General features: G+C 48.0%; 1 protein-coding gene across 1 annotated transcript in view; it reads left to right on the forward strand.

Annotated features, from left to right (window-relative positions):
• LOC110492827 (neurotrypsin) overlaps nucleotides 1–16,728 on the forward strand; it is a 31,897-nt gene that overhangs the window by 12,634 nt on the left and 2,535 nt on the right. The window contains exons 3-13 of the mRNA XM_036946135.1: nucleotides 7,720–7,962; nucleotides 8,186–8,324; nucleotides 8,545–8,723; nucleotides 8,812–8,959; nucleotides 9,130–9,308; nucleotides 9,417–9,558; nucleotides 15,125–15,348; nucleotides 15,424–15,565; nucleotides 15,710–15,991; nucleotides 16,119–16,241; nucleotides 16,397–16,668. Coding sequence (XP_036802030.1) covers nucleotides 7,720–7,962; nucleotides 8,186–8,324; nucleotides 8,545–8,723; nucleotides 8,812–8,959; nucleotides 9,130–9,308; nucleotides 9,417–9,558; nucleotides 15,125–15,348; nucleotides 15,424–15,565; nucleotides 15,710–15,991; nucleotides 16,119–16,241; nucleotides 16,397–16,668 — 2,073 coding nt within the window. The remainder of the gene's footprint in view (nucleotides 1–7,719; nucleotides 7,963–8,185; nucleotides 8,325–8,544; nucleotides 8,724–8,811; nucleotides 8,960–9,129; nucleotides 9,309–9,416; nucleotides 9,559–15,124; nucleotides 15,349–15,423; nucleotides 15,566–15,709; nucleotides 15,992–16,118; nucleotides 16,242–16,396; nucleotides 16,669–16,728) is intronic.

The raw sequence follows: 16,728 nt of genomic DNA on the forward strand, positions 1-16,728 counted from the left end.
CTCTGTTTGTATAGATTGTCTAGACCCCTTAAGCAACCGCTTATGTCGCTTATGCCTGCAACCGGCTCTGTCAGATTCTCAGTAACCAAGGTTAACGTGTCAATTACTTTAATAAGCCATTGACGTTTTGTGGAATACAGTCCGAAAAATAAAACAGAATCTGTTACTGACAAGATTATGGTTTAGCTTCTAACATATAATAGGCCGTTTTCCTGGATACAGATTAAGCCTAGTCTTGGACTAAGAATCACTTTCAATGGAGAGTCCACGTCTGTCTATTCCAGGGCTTTTATTCCATTTTTTTTATTCCAGGACTCTTTAGTCCGAGGCTCTTTAGTCCAGGACTCTTTAGTCCGGGGCTCTTTAGTCCGGGGCTCTTTAGTCCAGGACTCTTTAGTCCGGGGCTCTTTAGTCCGGGGCTCTTTAGTCCGGGGCTCTTTAGTCCGGGGCTCTTTAGTCCGGACTCTTTAGTCCGGGGCTCTTTAGTCCGGGGCTCTTTAGTCTGGGACTCTTTAGTCCGGGGCTCTTTATTCCGGGACTCTTTAGTCCGGGGCTCTTTAGTCCGGGGCTCTTTAGTCCGGGGCTCTTTAGTCCGGGACTCTTTAGTCCGGGGCTATTTGTTCCGGGACTCTTTAGTCCAGGGCTCTTTATTCCGGGACTCTTTAGTCCGGGGCTCTTTATTCCAGGACTCTTTATTCCGGGGCTCTTTATTCCAGGACTCTTTAGTCCGGGGCTCTTTATTCCAGGACTCTTTAGTCCGGGGCTCTTTAGTCCGGGACTCTTTAGTCCGGGGCTCTTTAGTCCGGGACTCTTTAGTCCGGGGCTCTTTATTCCGGGACTCTTTAGTCCAGGGCTCTTTATTCCGGGACTCTTTAGTCCGGGGCTCTTTATTCCAGGACTCTTTATTTCGGGGCTCTTTATTCCAGGACTCTTTAGTCCGGGGCTCTTTATTCCAGGACTCTTTAGTCCGGAGCTCTTTAGTCCGGGGCTCTTTAGTCCGGGGCTCTTTAGTCCGGAGCTCTTTAGTCCGGGGCTCTTTATTCCAGGACTCTTTAGTCCGGGGCTCTTTATTCCAGGACTCTTTAGTCCGGGGCTCTTTAGTCCGGGGCTCTTTAGTCCGGGGCTCTTTATTCCAGGACTCTTTAGTCCGGGGCTCTTTAGTCCGGGGCTCTTTAGTCCGGGGCTCTTTATTCCGGGACTCTTTATTCCAGGACTCTTTAGTCCGGGGCTCTTTATTCCAGGACTCTTTAGTCCGGAGCTCTTTAGTCCGGGGCTCTTTAGTCCGGGGCTCTTTAGTCCGGAGCTCTTTAGTCCGGGGCTCTTTAGTCCGTGGCTCTTTAGTCCAGGACTCTTTAGTCCGGGGCTCTTTATTATGGGACTCTTTATTCCGGGACTCTTTATTCCGGGGCTCTTTATTCCAGGACTCTTTAGTCCGGGGCTCTTTAGTCCGGGGCTCTTTAGTCCGGGGCTCTTTATTCCAGGACTCTTTAGTCCGGAGCTCTTTAGTCCGGAGCTCTTTAGTCCGGGGCTCTTTAGTCCGGGGCTCTTTAGTCCGGGGCTCTTTAGTCCGGAGCTCTTTAGTCCGGGGCTCTTTAGTCCGGGGCTCTTTAGTCCGGGGCTCTTTAGTCCGGGGCTCTTTAGTCCGGGGCTCTTTAGTCCGGGGCTCTTTAGTCCAGGGCTCTTTAGTCCGGGGCTCTTTATTCCAGGACTCTTTAGTCCGGAGCTCTTTATTCCAGGACTCTTTAGTCCGGAGCTCTTTAGTCCGGGGCTCTTTAGTCCGGAGCTCTTTAGTCCGGGGCTCTTTATTCCAGGACTCTTTAGTCCGGAGCTCTTTAGTCCGGGGCTCTTTAGTCCGGGGCTCTTTAGTCCGGGGCTCTTTAGTCCGGTGCTCTTTAGTCCGGGGCTCTTTATTCCGGGGCTCTTTAGTCCGGGGCTCTTTAGTCTGGGGCTCTTTATTCCAGGACTCTTTAGTCCGGAGCTCTTTAGTCCGGAGCTCTTTAGTCCTGGGCTCTTTAGTCCGGGGCTCTTTAGTCCGGGGCTCTTTAGTCCGGAGCTCTTTAGTCCGGGGCTCTTTAGTCCGGGGCTCTTTAGTCCGGGTCTCTTTAGTCCGGTGCTCTTTAGTCCGGGGCTCTTTAGTCCGGGGCTCTTTAGTCCGGGGCTCTTTAGTCCGGTGCTCTTTAGTCCTGGGCTCTTTAGTCCGGGGCTCTTTAGTCCTGGGCTCTTTAGTCCGGGGCTCTTTAGTCCGGGGCTCTTTATTCCAGGACTCTTTAGTCCGGAGCTCTTTATTCCAGGACTCTTTAGTCCGGAGCTCTTTATTCCAGGACTCTTTAGTCCGGAGCTCTTTAGTCCGGGGCTCTTTAGTCCGGAGCTCTTTAGTCCGGGGCTCTTTAGTCCGGGGCTCTTTAGTCCGGGGCAAGGCTGCTTTTCCTTTGACTCCCCTCTCTCTTTCTCTCTTCCTCTTTCACTCTCTTCCTCTTTCCGCCTCTTTCTCTCACTTCGTCTCCCTCTTTTGCTCTCTTCATCTTCCTCTATCTTCCTCTTCCAGATTGGAATGAGGTATGAGAGGTACAGCCTCTGGGAAAGACTGTGTGTGTGTTTGGCATAGTTAGATGATGTTCAAGGAAAGCCAAGCTGTGTTTTTGTGAGAGATAACTATTGCAGCTCCTCTCTCTGTCCTGGCCATTAATCACAGGGTGTGTGTGTGCGTGTGCACGTGTAAGTGTGTCAGCCTGCATGTGTGTGTCTGGCAGAGTGTGTGCTGCATGAACTCTGTAGTCAGATTCAGCTTAGTGACAATAGAGTCTGATCCTGCTACTCTATGGAACGTGTGCTACATCTCTCTCTCTCTCTCTCGCTCTCTCTCTCTCTCTCTCTCGCTCTCTACCCCCCTCTCTCTCTGCATCTCTCTGCCTCTCTCTCTCTCGCTCTCTACCCCCTCTCTCTGCCTCTCTCTCTCTGCCTCTCTCTCTCTCTCGCTCCCTACCCCCCCTCTCTCTCTGCCTCTCTCTCTCATTCTCTACCCCCATCTCTCTCTGCCTCTCTCTCACTCTCTACCCCCCCTCTCTGCCTCTCTCTTCTTCTCTCTGCCTCTCTCTGCCTCGCTCTCTACTCCCCTCTCTCTCTGCCTCTCTCTCGCTCTCTACCCCCCTCTCTCTCTCTACCTCTATCTGCCTCTCTCTCTCTCTCTCTCGCTCTCTACCCCCCCTCTCTCTCTAACTGCCTCTCTCTGCCTCTCTCTCGCTCTCTACCCCCCTCTTTCTCTCTCTCTCAATTCAAGGGCGTTATTTACATGGGAAACACATGTTAACATTGCCAAAGCAAGTGAAATAGATCATAAACAATAGTGAAATAAACAGTAAAAATGAACAGTAAACATTACACTCACATAAGTTCCAAAAGAATAAAGACATGTCAAATGTCACATTGTGTCTATAAATAGTGTTGTAACGATGTACAAATGGTTAAAGTACAAAAGGGACAATAAATAAACATCAATATGGGTTGTATTTACAATGGTGTTTGTTCTTCACTGGTTGCCCTTTTCTTGTGGCAACAGGTCACACATTTTGCTGCTGTGATGGCATTTTGCTGCTGTGATACATTTGACAGGAGGTTAGGAAGTGCAGCTCAGTTTCCACTTCATTTTGTGGGCAGTGTGAACATAGCTGTCTTCTCTTGAGAGCCAGGTTTGCCTACGACGACCTTTCTCAATAGCAAGGCTATGCTCACTGAGTTTGTACATAGTCAAAGCTTTCCTTAAGTTTGGGTCAGTCACAGTGGTCAGGTATTCTGCCACTGTGTACTCTCTGTTTAGGGCCAAATAGCATTCTAGTTTGCTCTGTTTTTTTGTTAATTCTTTCCAATATGTCAAGTAATTATCTTTGACTTTTCTCATGATTTGGTTGGGTTTAATTATGTTGCTGTCCTGGGGCTCTGTGGGGTGTGTTTGTGTTTGTGAACAGAGCCCCAGGACCAGCTTGCTTAGGGGACTCCTCTCCAGGTTCATCTCTCTGTAGGTGATGGCTTTGTTATGGAAGGTTTGGGAATCACTTCCTTTATTGAGGTGGTTGTAGAATTGAACACTTATTTTCTAGATTTTGTACATGGTGAATTCTGCATACAGAGTCTCAATTTGGTGTTTGTCCCATTGTATGAATTCTTGGTTGGTGAGCGGAACCCAGACCTCACAACCATAAAAGGCAATGGGCTCTATTACTGATTCAAGTATTTTTAGCCAGATCTTAATTGGTATGTCAAATGTTCCTTTTGATGACGTTGAAGGCCCTTTTTGCCTTGTCTCTCAGATCGTTCACAGCTTTGTGGAAGTTACCTGTGGCGCTGATGTTTAGGCCAAGGTATGTATAGTTTTCTGTGTGCTCTAGGGCAATGGTGTCTAGATGGAATTTGTATTTGGGGTCCTGGTGACTGTACATTTTTGGAACACCATTATTTTTGTCTTACTGAGATTTACTGTCAGGGCCCAGGTCTGACAGAATCTGTGCAGAAGATCTAGGTGCTGCTGTAGGCCCTCCTTGGTTGGGGACAGAAGCACCAGACCATCAGCAAACAGACATTTGACTTCAGATTCTAGTAGGGTGAGGCCAGCTGCTGCAGACTGTTCTAGTGCCCTCACCAATTCATTGATATATATGTTGAAGAGGGTCGGGCTCAAGCTGTATCCCTGTCTCCCCCACAGCCCTGTGGAAAGAAATGTGTGTTTTCTGCCAATTTTAACCAGACACTTGTTGTTTGTGTACATGGATTTTATAATGTCGTATGTTTTTCCCCCAACACTGTTTTCCATCATTTTGCCTAGCAGTCCCTCATGTCAAATTGAGTCGAAGGCGTTTTTGAAACCAACAAAGCATGAGAAGACTTTGCCTTTGTTTTGTTTTGTTTGTCAATTAGGGTGTGCATGGTGAATACATGGTCTGTCGTTTGATAATTTGGTAAAAAGCCAAAATGACATTTGCTCAGTACTTTGTTTTCACTGAGGAAATGTACCAGTCTGTTGTTAATGATAATGCAGAGGATTTTCACAAGGTTGCTGTTGCTGACGCATATCCCACAGTAGTTATTGGGGTCACATCTGGGGTGGGGGGGGGGGGGGGGGGGGGGGGAGTCTCTCTTTCTAGGCCTCTCTCTCCCTGCCTCTCTCTCTCTCTCTCTCCCTGCCTCTCTCTCTCTCTCCGCCCCTCTCTCTCTCTCTCCCCGCCTCTCTCTCTCTGCCTCTCTCTCTCTCTCCGCCCCTCTCTCTCTCTCTCCCCGCCTCTCTCTCTCTGACTCTCTCTCTCTCCCTGCCTCTCTCTCTCTGACTCTCTCTCTCTGCCTCTGCCTCTCTCTCTCTGACTCTCTCTCTCTGCCTCTCTCTCTCTCTCCGCCCCTCTCTCTCTCTCTCTGACTCTCTCTCTCTCCCTGCCTCTCTCTCTCTGACTCTCTCTCTCTGCCTCTGCCTCTCTCTATCTGACTCTCTCTCTCTCCCTGCCTCTCTCTCTCTGACTCTCTCTCTCTGCCTCTGCCTCTCTCTCTCTGACTCTCTCTGCCTCTCTCTCTCTCTCTCTCTCTCTCGGCCCCTCTCTCTCTCTCCCTGCCTCTCTCTCTCTGACTCTCTCTCTCTCCCTGCCTCTCTCTCTGACTCTCTCTCTCTGCCTCTGCCTCTCTCTCTCTCTCTCTCTGACTCTCTCTCTCTCTCCCTGCCTCTCTCTGACTCTCTCTCTCGGCCTCTCTCTCTCTCTCTGCCCCTCTCTCTCTCTCTCTGACTCTCTCTCTCGGCCTCTCTCTCTCTCTCTGCCCCTCTCTCTCTCTCTTGGCCTATCCTCTCTCTCTTTCGAGCCTCTCTCTCTCTCGGGCCTCCCTCTTGGGCCTCTCGCTCTCTCGGGCCACCCTCTTGGACCTCTCTCGGCCTCGCTCTCTCTTGGCCTCTGCCTCTATCTCGGTCTCTGTCTGACTCGCTCTCGCTCTCTGCCTTGCTCTCTCTCTCTCAGCCTCTCTCTCTCTCTCGGCCTCTGTCTGACTCGCTCTCGCTCTCTGCCTTGCTCTCCCTCTCTCTTTGCCCCTCTCTCTCTGCCCCTCTCTCTTTCTCTCTGCCTCTCTCTCTCTCTCCCTTTCTCTCTCTCAGCCTCTCTCTCTCTTGGGCCTCTATCTCTGTCTCTCTTTCTCCGCCTCTCTGTCTCTCTATATCTCAGCCTCTCTTATCAGCCTCTCTTTCTCTCTCTGCTCTCTCTTGGCCCCCCTGTCTCTCTTTCTCTGCCTCTCTCTCTTTCTCTGCCCCTCTCTCTTTCTCGGGCCTCTCTCTTTCTCGGCCTCTCTCAGCCTATCCCTCACTCTCAATCACTCGCTTTCTCTCTTGGCCTCTCTCCCTCGCTCTGCCCCTCTCACAGGCCTCTTTCTCTCTCTCTCCGGCCTCCCTCTCCCTCTCTCGGCCTTGCTCTCGCACTCTCTCTCTGTCTCTCTCTCTCTCTTTGCTTCTCTCTCTCTCTGCCTCACTTTCTCTGCCTCTCTCTCTTTGCCTCTCTCTCTCGGCCTCTCTCTGCCTCGCTCTCTCTCTCTCTGCCCCTCTCTCTCTCTTTCTCTGCCTCGTTCTCTCTCAGGCCTCTCTCTGCCTCTCTCTAGCTCTCGCTCTCTCTCTGCCTCGCTCTCTCTCTGCCTCGCTCTCTCTCTTCCCCTCTTGCTGCCTTGCTGTGTGTGTGTGTGTGTGTGTGTGTGTGTGTGTGTGTGTGTGTGTGTGTGTGTGTTTGGTTCAGCATTATGTTTGCGTCAGCAGCAGTTTCATTTAGCTTTTGTTTGTTGTTTATGCCTCCTCCACTAATTCCACCTCTAAAGTACAGAGTGTACACTCCTAAGGGTTTCTCAGACTACAGAGTGTACACTCCTAAGGGTTTCTCAGACTACAGAGTGTACACTCCTAAGGGTTTCTCAGACTACAGAGTGTACACTCCTAAGGGTTTCTCAGACTACAGAGTGTACACTCCTAAGGGTTTCTCAGACTACAGAGTGTACACTCCTAAGGGTTTCTCAGACTACAGAGTGTACACTCCTAAGGGTTTCTCAGACTACAGAGTGTACACTCCTAAGGGATTCTCAGACTACAGAGTGTACACTCCTAAGGGTTTCTCAGACTACAGAGTGTACACTCCTAAGGGATTCTTAGACTACAGAGTGTACACTCCTAAGGGTTTCTCAGACTACAGAGTGTACACTCCTAAGGGTTTCTCAGACTACAGAGTGTACACTCCTTAGAGGGTGGCCTCAACCATTTTGAGTAAGGGTGGGAGTGGGAGGTAGTGTATTATAGACGTCCCCTGCTGTGTCATTTGATAGTGTGTATTAATACGGAACTGGTCTGTACATGAATATAGAGGAACCAAGGGGATTTTGAATAAGGACATTTTCACTCTTCTCCTGACTCTCCTCCTATGCTTTTCTCCTTATCTCCTCTCCTTATCTCCTCTCCATATCTCCTCTCCATATCTCCTCTCCTTATCTCCTCTCCTTATCTCCTCTCCATATCTCCTCTCCTTATCTCCTCTTCTTATCTCCTCTCCATATCTCTTCTCCTTATCTCCTCTCCTTATCTCCTCTCCATATCTCCTCTCCATCTCCTCTCTTGCTATAAACCTCCCATCCCAACTGTCTCTCTTGTTCAGAGGGAGTCATAATTATGACAGTATCCTCTCTCTCTCTTGTCCCATCTCTCTGTCTCTCTCTCTCTCTGGTCAGCCCCTCTCTCCTGTTCGGAGGGTTTTACAGAGCTGGGTTTCTATAATGGCTCTGTGTCTCAGACGGACTCTGGCGCCCCCTGCCTGCGGTGGGCAGAGTTTCCAGACTACGTGCTGCAGTACCCTGGCCGAGGCCTTGGGGAGCACAGCTACTGCCGTAACCCTGACAGAGAGTCCAACCCCTGGTGCTTCTTCAGACAGACCTCTGGGGCCATCGGCTGGGCCTACTGCGACTGCCACCAGGGTAAGTTTATAGCAAGCAAACTTTATAGAGACAATATACTAAGCAAATCCAGTATTATATGCCGGGCCTACTGCGACTGCCAGGGTAGCCGTGTAGTGATTCCACTGAGCCCGTCCTCCTATAGCTCCTCCCATCAGCCTCCTTTGCTGTACAGAGTATCTACTCTGTATTTTTTCTAGACTATTGATTGGCTGATGTACCTGTCCTTCTCACCCTCTCTTAGGTGCAGCTCGGCTGGTGGGCGGGACATCGTCAAGAAGTGGACGTGTGGAGGTGTACCTGAATGGCCAGTGGGGGGCGGTGTGTGACTCTCATTGGACAGACAGAGATGCCAGTGTGATCTGCAGACAGCTGGGGTTGGGGTAAGAGAGTTGTAGGAGTGTGTATGTTTGTGTTTGTGTGCCTCCTCATTGAGATCGGCATTGTAGCATCGCAGCATTTCCGTTTCAACTGTAAGACTGTGTGTGTGTGTGTGTGTGTGTGTGTGTGTGTGTGTGTGTGTGTGTGTGTGTGTGTGTGTGTGTGTGTGTGTGTGTGTGTGTGTGTGTGTGTGTGTGTGTGTGTGTGTGTGTGTGTCCTCAGTGAGATCGGCACTGCTTTGCAGCAGTCCAGGTTCGGCTCGGGCTCCGGCCTCTTCCATTACGAACGGCTGAGTTGCCGTGGAGATGAGAGCTCCGTCAGCCAATGCCAGAGCAGGACATTTGTTACCGGGGACTGTAGCCATGGAAACGAGGCGGGAGTTGTGTGTGCTCCACCAGAAGGTCAGTAGGAAGCTAGAGAGAAGGAAACACAGTGCGTACCTCGTGCCCCTACTCAGCATCCATATTGTGCTGTTGTATCCTCCTCCAGGCAGTGGTCTTCCTCTACGATTGGTTGGAGGAGAAGAATACTTTGAGGGGCGTGTGGAGGTGTTCCACAGTGGTAGGTGGGGCTCTGTCTGCGATGACCAATGGGACGACAGAGATGCAGAGGTGGTCTGTCGACAGCTGGGCTTTGGGTGAGTGTGTGTGTGTGTGTGTGTGTGTGTGTGTGTGTGTGTGTGTGTGTGTGTGTGTGTGTGTGTGTGTGTGTGTGTGTGTGTGTGTGTGTGTGAGAGAGACTATAGGAGTAAATATATTGAAGCTAGAGGAAGAGTCATTATTGTTGTTTTGACCCATGTGTGTTTAGGGGTGTGGCGAAGGCCTGGTCGTGGGCTCACTTCGGACAGAGCTCAGGTCCCATCCTATTGGACGCCGTGAGGTGTACAGGAAATGAAGTCTTCCTGGACCAGTGTCTTCATGGAGACTGGGAACAACACAACTGTGACCATATGGAAGACGCTGGGGTATCCTGCAGCCCCTACACAGGTACACACACATAATTCATTCACGCACGCACTCACGCATGCACACACACACATCCCAAAAACGGATATAACGTGCACACATATGATATAACGTGTGAGTGTGTTCCAGACGGTGTGGTGCGGTTGGTAGGAGGAGACAGTCCATGGGAGGGTCGTGTTGAAGTCTTCCACTCTGGGGACTGGAGTACGGTGTGTGACGACCACTGGACTCAACAACACACACAGGTGGTCTGTCGACAGCTCGGATACAGGTGTGTGTGTGTATACTTTCCACTGCAGGCATGATATGGGCTGTTGTGGTGACCATATTACCGCCGCACCGGCAATCATGAGTCATGACCCCAGTAAAATTTCAGGTGACAGTTATGCACTCTGGACATGTGTTGGTAGTACCCATCTCGCTAACGATCATAAGATCCTATTGGCCTGGTACTCAGGGCTCTATTGTCCCTCCATCAGATCCTAATGACCTGGTACTCAGGGCTCTATTATCCCTCCATCAGGTCCTATTGGCCTGGTACTCAGGGCTCTATTATCCCTCCATCAGGTCCTATTGGCCTGGTACTCAGGGCTCTATTGTCCCTCCATCAGGTCCTATTGGCCTGGTACTCAGGGCTCTATTGTCCCTCCATCAGGTCACTAATGGCCTGCTACTCAGGGCTCTATTGTCCCACCATCAGGTCACTAATAGCCTGGTACTCAGGGCTCTATTATCCCTCCATCAGGTCACTCATAGCCTGGTACTCAGGGCTCTATTATCCCTCCATCAGGTCCTATTGGCCTGGTACTCAGGGCTCTATTGTCCCTCCATCAGGTCCTATTGGCCTGGTACTCAGGGCTCTATTGTCCCTCCATCAGGTCACTAATGGCCTGGTACTCAGGGCTCTATTGTCCCTCCATCAGGTCACTAATGGCCTGCTACTCAGGGCTCTATTGTCCCACCATCAGGTCACTAATAGCCTGGTACTCAGGGCTCTATTATCCCTCCATCAGGTCACTCATAGCCTGGTACTCAGGGCTCTATTATCCCCCCATCAGGTCCTATTGGCCTGGTACTCAGGGCTCTATTGTCCCTCCATCAGGTCCTATTGGCCTGGTACTCAGGGCTCTATTGTCCCTCCATCAGGTCACTAATGGCCTGGTACTCAGGGCTCTATTATCCCTCCATCAGGTCACTAATAGCCTGGTACTCGGGGCTCTATTATCCCTCCATCAGGTCCTATTGGCCTGGTACTCAGGGCTCTATTATCCCTCCATCAGGTCCTATTGGCCTGGTACTCAGGGCTCTATTGTCCCTCCATCAGGTCCTATTGGCCTGGTACTCAGGGCTCTATTGTCCCTCCATCAGGTCACTAATGGCCTGCTACTCAGGGCTCTATTGTCCCACCATCAGGTCACTAATAGCCTGGTACTCAGGGCTCTATTATCCCTCCATCAGGTCACTCATAGCCTGGTACTCAGGGCTCTATTATCCCTCCATCAGGTCCTATTGGCCTGGTACTCAGGGCTCTATTGTCCCTCCATCAGGTCCTATTGGCCTGGTACTCAGGGCTCTATTGTCCCTCCATCAGGTCACTAATGGCCTGGTACTCAGGGCTCTATTGTCCCTCCATCAGGTCACTAATGGCCTGCAACTCAGGGCTCTATTGTCCCACCATCAGGTCACTAATAGCCTGGTACTCAGGGCTCTATTATCCCTCCATCAGGTCACTCATAGCCTGGTACTCAGGGCTCTATTATCCCCCCATCAGGTCCTATTGGCCTGGTACTCAGGGCTCTATTGTCCCTCCATCAGGTCCTATTGGCCTGGTACTCAGGGCTCTATTGTCCCTCCATCAGGTCACTAATGGCCTGGTACTCAGGGCTCTATTATCCCTCCATCAGGTCACTAATAGCCTGGTACTCGGGGCTCTATTATCCCTCCATCAGGTCCTATTGGCCTGGTACTCAGGGCTCTATTGTCCCTCCATCAGGTCACTAATAGCCTGGTACTCAGGGCTCTATTATCCCTCCATCAGGTCACTAATAGCCTGGTACTCAGGGCTCTATTATCCCTCCATCAGGTCACTAATAGCCTGGTACTCAGGGCTCTATTATCCCTCCATCAGGTCACTAATAGCCTGGTACTCAGGGCTCTATTATCCCTCCATCAGGTCACTAATAGCCTGGTACTCAGGGCTCTATTATCCCTCTAACCACTCTGACATCAATATAGATGCTTTCAAAAAATCAAATAAAACACTTATTCAAAACAGTATCATGCTTTTAAAACTCACCTTGATTTGATCATTTTGAAGAACAACAGGTTGAAACGGAGTGGAAAAACATGGTTGTGTGGATGTTGTTTTCAAAACCTAACACAACGAAATGGACTGCGCTTTCTAAGGCGATGGTTCATGGATTAATAGACTAATGATAAATGGACTCCAGGAAGAATAGCTGCTGCTTTCGCAACAGCTAATGGGGATCCAAATAAAATACCAAATACCAAAAATTCTAAACACCCATAACATATTAGAGTTTATACCCATAGGCCTATATAGGAACCCAAGCCCGAAAACAACATCTGAATTCAAATAATCATTGTGCCGTTACACAGTACACATCCTACAGCATATTACACAATACACATCCTACAGCATATTACACAATACACATCCTACAGCATATTACACAATACACATCCTGCAGCATATTACACAATACACATCCTACAGCATATTACACAATACACATCCTACAGCATATTACACAATACATATCCTACAGCATATTACACAATACACATCCTACAGCATATTACACAATACACATCCTGCAGCATATTACACAATACACATCCTACAGCATATTACACAATACACATCCTGCAGCATATTACACAATACACAACCTACAGCATATTACACAATACACATCCTACAGCATATTACACAATACACATCCTACAGCATATTACACAATACACATCCTGCAGCATATTACACAATACACAACCTACAGCATATTACACAATACACATCCTACAGCATATTACACAATACACATCCTACAGCATATTACACAATACACATCCTACAGCATATTACACAATACACATCCTACAGCATATTACACAATACACATCCTACAGCATATTACACAATACACATCCTACAGCATATTACACAATACACATCCTTCAGCATATTACACAATACACATCCTACAGCATATTACACAATACACATCCTACAGCATATTACACAATACACATCCTGCAGCATATTACACAATACACATCCTACAGCATATTACACAATACACATCCTGCAGCATATTACACAATACACAACCTACAGCATATTACACAATACACATCCTACAGCATATTACACAATACACATCCTACAGCATATTACACAATACACATCCTGCAGCATATTACACAATACACAACCTACAGCATATTACACAATACACATCCTACAGCATATTACACAATACACATCCTACAGCATATTACACAATACACATCCTACAGCATATTACACAATACACATCCTACAGCATATTACACAATACACATCCTACAGCATATTACACAATACACATCCTACAGCATATTACACAATACACATCCTTCAGCATATTACACAATACACATCCTACAGCATATTACACAATACACATCCTTCAGCATATTACACAATACACATCCTACAGCATATTACACAATACACATCCTGCAGCATATTACACAATACACATCCTACAGCATATTACACAATACACATCCTACAGCATATTACACAATACATATCCTACAGCATATTACACAATACACATCCTACAGCATATTACACAATACACATCCTACAGCATATTACACAATACACATCCTACAGCATATTACACAATACACATCCTTCAGCATATTACACAATACACATCCTACAGCATATTACACAATACACATCCTACAGCATATTACACAATACACATCCTTCAGCATATTACACAATACACATCCTACAGCATATTACACAATACATATCCTACAGCATATTACACAATACACATCCTACAGCATATTACACAATACACATCCTACAGCATATTACACAATACACATCCTACAGCATATTACACAATACACATCCTACAGCATATTACACAATACATATCCTACAGCATATTACACACGGCAGAAAACACGTTTTACAAAATGTATTTTGGTACAAAGTTTTTCTAGCCTAATCTCCAAAATTAATCAAATTCTAGTAATCGCCCTTCAGTGATGACTGTATTATTATACATACTGGATGGACAGGTTACGTTATGCTGTGCTCTAAACGTTCGATCTATGAGTCTGGGAGAGAGCATATAGGCATATAGGCCATGCTGTTGGTTCATTGATTGTGCATGACGGCCGAGCCTATAATTATAGTTAATTTGTATTTGATTTTTGAGTAGCCTAGTAATAAGGCATTCTGTATATTTTCATATTGAATAGGCTGACACCTTTTTAGCTACAGAATATCTCACCACTGTCCGTTTCCATATGCTCCTTCACACCTTTCTACAGCGCGCGGAGAGAGGGGTGTGTTTCGTTGTGAAAACACGTTACGATCGTGTGTGTGTGGAAAGCGGTCTCCATTTGCTATTCCAGTGCATACGGATGACGTTATTTTCCCCTGCCCCTGTTCCTGCCCATTTGATAATGGGCCATTCTAAATCAAATCTGACATATTAGTAAAGACAAGATTAAATTGAGAATAGTGAAAATATGATAATTTGATGACAGAAGAGCGTGTGTAGCCTGGGGCAAGGAACAGAGCCCAATATAATTCTTTAAATTTATTTTATCTTTATTTAACTAGGAAAGTCAGTTAAGAACAAATTCTTATTTACAATGACAGCCTACCAAAAGGCCTCCTGTGGGGATGGGGGCTGGGATAAAAATAATAATATAAATAAATAAATAAATATAGGACAAAACACACATCACAACAAGAGAGACAACACTACATAAAGAGAGACCTAAAGTCAACAACATAGCAAGGCAGCAACACATGACAACACAGCATGGTAGCAACACAACATAACAACAACATGGTAGCAACTCAACATGGTAGCAACACAACATAACAACAACATGACAACAACACAACATGGTAGTAGCACAAAACATGGTACAAACATTGGGCACAGACAACAGCACAAAGGGTAAGAATAGACTATAGTCACATCATGCAGCCCAATAATGTGTTGATTTCTAACACGTTGTAAGGTTTGTATCGTTCACAACTAAAGTGAATATGTAAAACACTCAACATAGACACTTCATATGCTCACTCTCAAGCCCAGTGTCCCAGTGCCTATGGCATGGAGCATAGCCTGATAACACACAGTAGGTCAACTCCTATTCTGTTCCTTGGAAATACATTTTCTTCATGTCATAATGTTTCTTTAGACCTGAATAAATAAAAGGATTTATTATATATTAAATAGATTTATTCAACTTTTAAAAATGTAAATGTTCCAAAGATCTGCATCATGCGCCGAGGCGTTTAACTGTCTCTGTTAATTAAAGGTCATTTACCGGGAGACCGGCAGTCTTGGGCATGACTATAACCGGTTGACTAAATTTCATGACCGCCACAGCCCTAGGGGTTACACTGGGAAGAGTCTTGTTGATGATTCCTGTAACCAGAAAACCCGCCCCACTGTTTAAATGTAGACTCAGTAATATGACATCACCGTAAACCGTTTAGACATCAACAACCACCACATCGTGCCTTTTTAAGTTGATGTCATTTCATCTTCTACCTCTAGAGGGCATGCTGAGGTGGTGACTGACAGAACGTTCGGCGAGGGTTCTGGTATCATCCTGTTGGACGATGTGCGTTGTGAGGGGACGGAGTCGTCCCTGCTGGACTGTCGCCATGGCACCTGGGGCCGTAGCGACTGTTCCCATGGAGAGGACGTGGGCGTGCGATGCAGGGCCGGAGCTAAAGAGGAAGAGACCAATGAGGTGCCGGTTGTTGCACCTGCCACAGGTGAGGCCTACTCTGACAGCAATATGGCCAAGCGACCATCAGGCCTTTTCATTAGCTTGTATGTTTGTGTTGCAGGTCCTCTGTTGCGTCTGTTTGGGGGTAGTAGCCATAACGAAGGTCGTGTGGAAGTCTATCTCCATGGAGACTGGGGGAGTATCTGTGACTCAGGCTGGAACGATCTGAACGCTGCCGTGGTCTGCAGACAGCTGGGCCACAGGTGAGTGTGTCTGTGTGTGTTCACAGACCTTTGTGTTGAAGATTAGCTTCATTCAATACAGCATTTGTAATATCTCTCTTTATCTCCGTCTTTCACTCTCCCACTCTTCCCCCTTTTCTCTCTCTCCTCCTCCTCCTCCCTCAGTGGTCATGCGGTAGCAGCAGGTGGGTTCGGTCGGGGGAAGGGACCTGTCCACCTGGACCAGGTGAGGTGTACCGGGAAGGAGGACTTCCTGGGGGAGTGTCCGTCTCTGGGCCGGGCCCGTGACGGCTGCAGATGGAGACAGGATGCAGGGGTGAGCTGTGACCACGCCCCCCGGGCAACAGAGGGCCAGGCCAGGCCAAGTGAGCTCACCTGTGGAGTGAGGAAGATTGTGGAGGAAGGGAACGAGAGGAAGAGTGGAGGAGAAGGAGAGAATGTACCCAGGTAAGAGAAGCTTTACGTACAGCGTAGATACACAGAATATCACACGACTCATGAGAAGACACAAGTTAACGTGCACAAACACCACACACAGACACTCTACCCTCCTCTCCCTCCCCCTCTCCTCTAGGACATTGTGGCCATGGCAGGTGTCAGTGTGGTTGGGTTCTGAGGGGAAAGATGGCCATCCTATCTGTAGTGGTACTCTGATCTCTCCCTGCTGGGCCCTGGCCTCCGCTCACTGCTTCACCAGGTGAAACCTCTCCTTTTCCGTTCTCCTCTCTTTTTTTTAGTCATTCCTTATTTCTACTTTCAGCGCTCACGTCCTCTTTTTCTGCCTTCATTTCTTTTATCCAATTTTATGTCCCCGTTTTCCAAACTTACACCTGCTATCTCTCCCTCTCCCAGGTTTGGTATTGGCCCGTCTCAGTATGTGGTGCGCTTTGGGGGTTCTGACAGAATTCTGATCCCGGAGCGAGTGGTGGTCCATAGAAAGTTTAGAGCAGATCAGGGCCCTGGGGGTCATGACCTGGCCCTGCTGAGGCTGCCCAGCCCCAATGATCACTGTTTGACCTTTGACCCCCACACCAACGCCGCCTGCCTCCCCACACCGGATGCTGCGGGGGGGAAGACCCCCTTGTCCTGCATTGCAGCGGTTACCGCTGGCTGGGACGGCCCAGGTATGCCTCACTTTCCACTACCTCTTAACTACAACCTCTTAGGATATATGGTTTAGTGCT

The sequence above is a fragment of the Oncorhynchus mykiss genome, chromosome 16 (genome assembly GCF_013265735.2).
Source record: "Oncorhynchus mykiss isolate Arlee chromosome 16, USDA_OmykA_1.1, whole genome shotgun sequence".
NCBI classification, from domain to species: domain Eukaryota; kingdom Metazoa; phylum Chordata; class Actinopteri; order Salmoniformes; family Salmonidae; genus Oncorhynchus; species Oncorhynchus mykiss.